Source organism: Penicillium griseofulvum (assembly GCF_001561935.1).
Source record: "Penicillium griseofulvum strain PG3 chromosome Unknown contig_86, whole genome shotgun sequence".
Taxonomy (NCBI): domain Eukaryota; kingdom Fungi; phylum Ascomycota; class Eurotiomycetes; order Eurotiales; family Aspergillaceae; genus Penicillium; species Penicillium griseofulvum.
In genome coordinates, this window is record NW_024467473.1 from 79320 (window position 1) to 88123 (window position 8804).

An 8804-nucleotide genomic window follows, 5' to 3' on the forward strand; every position below is an offset into this window, starting at 1 on the left:
AATATTAAGCCTCTAACTGTTAAATACTATGGACCTGACAATTGTGAGGCATGCTGACAGAGAATATCACCGGCCTAGGCATGGGTAGTACGTATATCCAGGCCTTGCTGAGGGACCATTGGTATCTCATCAGCCCTTCAATCCTGTAATTCAAGCTCCATAATCCCTGTCGTGTCACGGGTAGGCGCCCAAATCTTAGAGATCTTCAGACCAACCGAGCTGAAGAGTCGAGTCCACATCGCCTCCGTACGCTCTATACCAGGGCATACGGCCATAAGAATCATATCAAGCATAGTTTCGGTATAACCAGCATTGATTTCAGGGAGCACATTTTCTTCAATCAAGATCTTTGAATAGCCTCTTTCCATCGCCCCCACTATATTGAGTAGGATCTTGCGGCAGTTTTCATCGGTGTAGTCGTGAAGAATCCACTTCAGGTAATAAGCACGTGCTCCTTGACGCTAATGTTAGAACGAACGAGAATTGGACTTGTAACAAAGGGTCTTGCTCAAACATACCTTTCACTGGCTGAGCGGTGAAAAAGTCATGCTTGACTCTCTGGATATCACTATCCAGGCTCTGGATCTCGTCTATGACCCAGGGCATTTCTGCAAGGACCAGTGGTCCAGGGAGCTGGGGATATCTTAGCTTCAGTCCCATGAGATCGTGGCCACGACCTCCGCCGATATCCACCAAAAATGGAGTGCGACCATCGCACCGGGCTCCGTCAATCAATCTATCTTGGACAGGGAACCATTCAGCCCAGTGACTGAAATGAGCTCGAGTCCCTTCCATGAAGGTATTGAACCGGGCCAAGGCCGGCGGATTTTGACCTAGCCATTCGAAAAATGACAGCTTCGTGTCATACGCGCGTTGGAAAGGCGCGTTTCTATGGTCGCCTGGGTTTTTATATTGCGTTTGACTGAGGAACATAGGCGTTTTATGATACGCAGGTAGGAGATCCATGAATCTAGTGTGATCATTAGCGATAACTTAACATGAAAAAGGTAGGAAGTAGCTTTTTACAAGGAATCAACGACCCCAATGGTTTTTCTTTCGGTCATTTGCTTAGCCAATGCAGTCGGAAGATACCGACCAGACGACTCCTCGGCAGCAAACCCATTGGCGTTAAGCACACGCATGATCCTTTCTTGTATCTAAAAGTTAGTCACCGATCACCTAGAGGGGATAGTGACAAATATACCGACAAGGACCTGATCGGCGCCTGTAGGTGCCGCAAGCTCCTCGCAGGTCACAACCGACGTAGCCTTGCTCAAGCAAGCAAATATGCCCATGTCGTGAGCTATTTTGATGGCCATAGGGATACCAGGCTTATTTGCAAGAGTCATTTAGTCAGAGTTGAAGTTTCATCGTGTAGTTGTAAGGGGCCAGCTCACCGACAAGAATACATCCTTTATCAGATGGGCTGGAGCTTGCAAGACCCTAGTGAGATGTCTAGCCTCCTCCAAAGCTTGCAACCGATCATTTTCGTCTCCCGTAGATTGGAATTTTGAAACGGATGATGCGACTCCCTGTGATAGGGATGAGAGATCTTCACTATTGAGCGTCATTGTTCTGATAGTCGATAGATAAGGCAGTAGCAGATAAGTTGAATTGGCTCAAGCAACCTTCCAGGGAGCCTGTTAAATAGTAAATTGAGCCTCTATATTACAACCTTCAACCCTCCATCTGGGGAAGGTTTAGGAGCGGTGCAACCTCGCTATCTTGTTTTTACAACTGATTTCTCATGTGTGATCAATAGATTTCTATAGCGTACTCTATTCAATGGCAACTCCCCGGGTGTGGGTGAGTATTCAAGGAATCATTTCCTCTGAGGTCGCACGAGCGTTCAGGACTTGGAAAGCTTAATATTGTTTATCTAGTGACTCTACTTTGTCCCTAGCTGATTTGGTGCCCAGTAATCTCATTGATACTATCCTTGCTTCGTCTATGGTTTAGTATATGTATTCGATAATAATATCGTTAGATATTAAGTATCCTTAAAACGTATTCCATACATAACTATCTATTGCCTAGTTAAATAAGATTTATGTACATAGTTATCGTAGACAAGGTGGTAACTAATACTGCTATTGTCGACATCTACCTCTTTCCTACCCTACGGGATAGTGGTCGAGGATGCAGTGATCTAGGAGTCTATTTCGCGGCTTACCTATGCATATATCCTCCTTATTACTAGAGGCAGCAAAATCCTTAAAGAGGTCCGTGTAGTTCAAGAAAAACGAAAAAAGAAAAGAAAACCTTATTAAAGGGTAGGAGTAAAACAGCATAATCCGTAATCTATTAGACTAGATCTTAGCCCACTACCCTCGCTATCCCCCTGATAAAGGGTTTTACCAAGGCTTGTATCTAGCAAATCCCTCATTAGAACCTTGGAGTGAGTTCAGTTATATCAATAATACCTTACAAATAAGAATATTCTCTTAGGTATAGCTACGAATCTAACGGATTTAACATATACGGTTAACTATATAATCTCATTATATGAGGAGTTACTTGTGGGTGGGTATTAGAGCTTTACACATTATTAGGCGCGTGTGCAAAACGATTCTGCCGCCCAGGTGTTAGAGCATCTCATTTTGGTGGTGCAGAACCATTTCAAAAGTGTGATTGCAGGGAGTAGGCAGCAATATGAAGCTGCGCTATTTAGTACAGAAAAGGGTCAAGGGGCATGTTTTGTTTTATTTCAAGTGTGCGCGGTATCGCTTGGATAATCTGGATGTCTTGTCATGCATAGTATGTCTAATACTTTCTCATCTACTCCGAGGAGTGACCGGCGTTTAGAGGTGTTCCAGATTTATGGTCATGTTTGGCATGCGCCAAGCAACTGTCATGCACATCACTCAACTGGACACGGACTGGGGGCTGACTGCATCGTTTTCTACAATACCGACATAAACCTGTGGGCCGACCCACTTAATCTCTTTTCAGTGCACCTAGAAAAGGAGCGGAGAGGCTGTGGAAGTGAAGGTCTAGATTTAGCGATGGCCAACTGTGGTATACAATGACGTATGCCTAAAGACCCAGTCTTGGAGATATTGTGAGTTCATCTCTTCTCGGTATTATACAGGCTGAGGCTGTTTGTGAAAGGTTGGGCGCCTGGGACATCGATTCGGGGCTAGGCAGTCCTACATGGAGGAACCTCAGTTGATACCTGTCGATCTTCTCAATGAATGAATATTCATGGATAACTGTAGCGGTTACTAAGTATCTACCCACTGCCCATTTTCCCACCAAAACTGACCAACTTTGAACCCTATTCTCTCAATAAATTTATATTGTAATAATTTTACTGATAATTTCCAATAAAAGATCATTATCAGATTCGTAAACTATCTCTTTCCGAATGGTCCAATATATATGGCTGTTGAGTGACAAGTATTTGAAATCCAAATGTCAAGATAAATTGTTATTATATATAGCGAGAGCTGGTGGCTCCTATGCTAAACTACTTCATTAGAACCTCTATCATGACTTTGAAAATTGGCCACACTCTATGAAAATTATTTACGGATACAATTTTATAATATGTTACATTGGGCTTCCAATTATGAATAAGATAAATAATAAATACGAATAGGGTATAATATAAATTCATCGAAAGAATAGGCTTCAAACTCGGTCACTTTTGGGGCAGTGGGTAGATACTTAGTAGCAGGGTCTATAGCATAACACTCCAACTCGGTGGTTTCTCTACGCAGATTTTAACAATACGAGTATGTAGCAATTTCCCTCTCCATCGTCTGCTTACGTTTGACACCCCCCTCCAACAGTCAAGAACGACTCTGAAGACGCGAGCTTCTCTTTCTTCCAGCAGCTCCTCTCTTTGCTTCTTTCAATTATTGGTATTTAGAAGAGTACTCTCTTCCAGATACCTCTCCAATCCCCCCGACCCTGCTCCCAATCCAATGTTCGTCGAGAAACTTACAGATCCACAGTCTTTCGGATTTCGCGGTGATAATGATCCAATGGCGGATAGCTTTGGGGAGGCACAACGGATGGAAATGGCGTCCACTCAGAAGCGGATGAATTAGGGTTCTCGTGCAGCCACAATCTCTTTCCGAGAGGCTGTCAATCAAAATCAGGTTTTATCCCAGGGTTTCTCTCAGTCGCCTTAAGCCCACGACTACAGCTGCATCGATCAACTTCCCAACTATGCGTATAATCTAGACCATATCGCCCTATTTGGGATCTCGAAATTATCCAACTGGTTCACGAGTTACTGTCTACTCATGATTTTACGAACCGATTCCACTGTCTTTCCGCAAGCACCTCAATTCCCTGGCTTATAGCAAGCGATCGGAACTAGGCGATGAACGCGAGTTAGAAGAGAAATAGCAGGTGACAGAGAAATGGCCAGTGAAGCGATTAATCTAGTCGCTGAGGTATCTACCATCCTGGACTGCCTGCCTAAATTCCTGGCCCCGTGGAAGTGGGTGGCTGAAGCGTTTCATCAGAAGCAGGTTGACTCCTTCGAGTACATTATGGAGTTTGCCTTGAAGGCCTCCTCGCGGAATTGGACTAAACGGGTCGAGGAGCTGAGCAAGGGCTATGAGTTTGATTGGCCGGAGTGTGGGTATATCATTGCTGCTATTATTCAATTCGGGAAAAGACACGATCGTGGTAGCTAACCATTGGTCTCTGGATGTGGATGAAGCATTTTGTAATCGCCCTGAGGAATTCAACCTAGACCGCTGGATTCAAAACCTTAATCTCCCTCTTGGTGCCTTCGGGTTCCTGTCAGCGGTTCTGTCCTGGGTAGCACATTTGGCGTAATTCTCTGTTCATTGCTATCTCACGACTGCTCTGGGCGTTCGACTTCAATTATGCATAACATTATGGTAGGAAGCTAGAGATAGAGTCCCTGGACATGACTCAGGGAGTTAGTTCTGGCCCCTCGCCATTCAAAGCATTGATCCAGGTTCGTGGTGCCGATATTCAACAGGTCATTGAGCAGGCAGGACTCAAGCGGAAAAGGATGTTGGTCAATACCTCCACTTTATTTCGGATTTTTAGTTGGACCACATTGTCTATATCAATAAGTATCCATAGTCATTGTGATAAAATAATAGGAGCTTATGTTCTTGCTCTCGCTCAGCATCACGGCATATATATATCCAAAAATGATGATTTACATATTCAACCCCATTTAGCAAATGTACCATTGAGTCGGCCCAAATATCACTCTAGTAGATGATACTCGTAACCATCGACTTTGTCCACCGCATCGGCAATACGCGATCCCTCTCCTTCGAACAGCATCCCATCGTAAGTTGCTGCGCCTATAACACAACCAATAATAGGGGCGAACAGGGGAACAACAAAGTACCAGTTAGCCGCGGTAAACACCTCTCGGCCATAGATGATAGCAGAGAACAATCTGGGGCCGAAGTCTCTAGCTGGGTTAAGGGCCTGTTGTTATTAATTAGCAACACTTCCTTGCCTGATAATCTGGTGAACATACATAGCCAGTCTGCCAGCCTAATGCGGCTCCAATCATAAGCAGCAGCATAAACATAGCGAACTGTGGGGCAGGGAATCGACGAGCATTTGCCGGATCAGAGATGCTGAGACAGCCGAACATCAGCACAGCTGAGCCCAGCACCTCGGAAAATACAGCCTCCCAGTTCGACTCGAAGTAGGAGCCTGGGTAAGTCGAAAAGATGCCCGCTGAATGATGGCCCACCGGGCTCAGGATTGAACCTCCCGGAATAGTGTATTCAGGATCCCATGCTTTGATCGCCGAACGGTAGTTGATATACACGATGGCAGCGCCGACAAACCCGCCCAGGAACTGCGCGACTAGCTTGCCTGGGATTTGTTTCCACTGTCCTTCGGATGGACGCACTAGTGCAAGGCACAGAGTTACCGCCGGATTGATCGTCGGGCTGGGATCAGCCAAATAGCCAGAGAGAGAGACGGCAGAGGCCCACGCGAGGTTGATGGATAGCCAGGTGCCGTATTGGTACTCGGACAGCAGACATTGGGCGACAACTCCGTCCCCGATGACAATTAGGAGGGCGGTCCCGAGAAATTCCGCCGCATATGGCTTCAATGCTGTCCGACGAGGAATCATTTCGATCATGATATTGAAATTCGACTGGGATGCCAACCATGGGGCCAACCATGGGAACCCCTGACTTTTGTGGGGTATGCCAAGACGGCAGAAAAAGGCGGAAAAAAGGGTAAACAAGCAGATTTTTTTCTAGTTAGGGGGGGAAAAGATTCTTTTATCTGACACTACCAGATTACTTACACTTGCAAATCGTACTCATAAAAGACTTATGGATTCTTGACAGAAAGTTGAGTACTCTTTGTTTAATTGTGTATGAGATGTTACTAGGATTCATCGACCCGATAGACTAGCTTGGAAGCTCGGACTTTACCTTCCCGCAATATCTGGAGACCAGCCAATGCTCCAGCCAACCCGCCTGGCTTCACCTGATATGGATGAGGGTGAATGCGACGCTCCTCAAGCAGCTGCTGCGCTAATTCCCACCATTCGATTCCAAATTGCAAGTTAGTGCTATCAGGAGATATCTCTTTTGCTCCCATGCGGTAAGGCTCTCCGAAAACATCATACGCCATTGAGACATGTGAATCAACGTCATCTCTCGGACATGAAACATCTAGCAAGGCATTGTAGGAACCTCCCGCCGAGGAAATGGCAGCACTGCAGATAGCAGCTGATTGGGGCGTGGAGATTGTATCAAGAACAAATTCCAGGGCATCATCAGTATCCTCTCGGATTTGCTCACCCACCAGTGGATCGTGGTAATCGAAAACCGCGTCTGCCCCAAGCTCAAGCATGAAGCCGCGATTGGCTTCAGAGCATGTTGTGACGACTCGCAATCCTGATAATTTTGCCAATTGAATCGCAAGGGTACCGGTAGCTGTTGCGCCTCCGTAGATTAGGATATTTGTGTCGTCTGATTCGCCGGTCTGGTCGCCAGGGAAAGGCAATTCCATGGTCTGGTAAAGATTTTGACCAACGGTTGTCAAACCAACACCAAAAGTAGCTGCCGCCTCAAAACTCATGTACTCCGGGATCAACATTTGGAGGTCGCCCTTTGCGATCACATACTCAGCAAATGCGCCGCCGTTCTGGCGGACGGCATTGCTACCGTGTACAAACCCAGCAACGCGATCGCCTTTTTTGAAAGGCTTTGTGACGCTCGGACCAACGGCTTCTACTATTCCAGCATAGTCGCAGCCCACGGTGGCCCCGGTGCAGGGTACAAAATCAATATGACGCCAGTCCGTTGGATTCAATGCGACTTTGTACGGTGTTAGGCCAGGTGTTCATGAAATATGAGAGTGGAGGGGAAGGATAATATACCAGCTTTTGTTTTCACGAGAATGTAATTATCCGGCAATTCAGGAACAAGGACATTTTCTGCCAGCGTGGCGCGGCCTGGTTCTTGGACGATAATCGCGCTTTGGGTGGTCATTCTCAAACAGATGTCGCAACGTGGGGGAAATGAATGGCACGAGAGAGGCGGGGTATTTGGAGTAGCTCAATTTTTTTTTGGAAAAGGATTCGTCTAAATGGCAAATTGGGGATTGAGAAAGCTACGCATATTATTGCTCCATTCGGTCTCTCCTTATGTGGCTTGGAAGGTCTTAGGATGATCCAGGATTAAGGGCTAGATTGAACTATCGAAGAGCTCCGACAAAGTACAGTTTTTTGCCGTGTGCTGCGCGACAATCTAGCTAGCTAGCGCAGACTAAAGTGTACTCCATATACCGTAAAGCTTCTAAGATCGCCGTGCAGGTAAAATGTGCTCCATATTGTGGGTGATCTGCGTAGAGGGAGGGGCACGCAAGTGATAATAACTTCAATAAAGTCAATTACTATTGTATTGTACTCCATTAATGGGTCCCATCAGAAGATCTCTTTTGAGATCCGCTGGCCCGGGCGACGCCAGGTCGCCTAATTACAACATACCAAATATCTCCGACGGGAATTCTAAGACAATGACAGCAGCTAATTCTCCGTAGCCAGTCCAAGTAGCACGCATCGATCTCTAAAATACATCCATGCACATCCATGTACTAAAGATAATGGGGAATACTAAAAGTGGGACTCTTAAATAGGGGTAACTAAGAAGGGAAAGTGGGCTTTAACAATCAAGAAAGGGAAAAGAAATCCTGATAGGCAATCGGGGGACATTTAGTGTCAAAATATAGTGGAGCTAATCATGCAGGTCAGGAAATTAAATTGGAAATACAGTGACCAATACTCGTAACCATCTTGTCACAGTACAATTTACATATTTTGAAGCATTGATGATCCAGTTCGTTGATCAATATAGTATCCACTTGATATCATTTTCGGAAACTTTCCCTCAGCCCTGGAGGAACATCCATGCAGGCACAAATCTGCGAACCATGGAACAGAGTCTGTCGGAACTGCATGCGTATGGAGAACTATATCAGATCCCTGACATTGGTTGGGAGTCGGAAACAGGGGTTCACTAAGCTAGACTCCAAAGGATAGACATTGATGTACAAAGTACCCCCGTACATCGTCCATCGCGCTTTTTAATGAGGTCTCCACTACATGTTCCGCCTAGATAGCTTAGATAGCCAGTAATACATGCATGTGAATATGCGAAAGCTTACGCATTAATCGCACTAGCGTCTAGAATGGCCAGATTAATGGTCTGGGATCACGACGGGAGCTTGCCGAGCCAGGAATGCATAACATTTAGTATAATACCCCGCAACATCCCTTTTTGAATCTTTTCAACATTTGTCCTCCATCATTCTATAATCACAGT

General features: G+C 45.6%; 3 protein-coding genes across 3 annotated transcripts; all 3 read right to left on the reverse strand.

The window, feature by feature from the left end:
- Positions 1-137: 137 nt before the first annotated feature.
- PGRI_034930 (Winged helix-turn-helix transcription repressor DNA-binding) lies at positions 138-1571 on the reverse strand (the record flags this gene model as incomplete). The annotated part of the gene is made up of 5 exons (XM_040791206.1): positions 138-454; positions 519-970; positions 1093-1150; positions 1205-1331; positions 1398-1571. The coding sequence occupies 5 exons, from the start codon at positions 1569-1571 to the stop codon at positions 138-140; spliced, it is 1128 nt and encodes a 375-aa protein (XP_040645283.1).
- Positions 1572-5202: 3631 nt separating this feature from the next.
- On the reverse strand, positions 5203-6106 carry PGRI_034940 (Major intrinsic protein; the record flags this gene model as incomplete). The annotated part of the gene is made up of 2 exons (XM_040791207.1): positions 5203-5433; positions 5486-6106. 2 exons carry the CDS (start codon positions 6104-6106, stop codon positions 5203-5205), a joined length of 852 nt encoding a protein of 283 aa, XP_040645284.1.
- Positions 6107-6360: 254 nt separating this feature from the next.
- PGRI_034950 (zinc-binding alcohol dehydrogenase family protein) lies at positions 6361-7472 on the reverse strand (the record flags this gene model as incomplete). The annotated part of the gene is made up of 2 exons (XM_040791208.1): positions 6361-7298; positions 7361-7472. 2 exons carry the CDS (start codon positions 7470-7472, stop codon positions 6361-6363), a joined length of 1050 nt encoding a protein of 349 aa, XP_040645285.1.
- Between the last annotated feature and the right edge of the window lie 1332 nt (positions 7473-8804).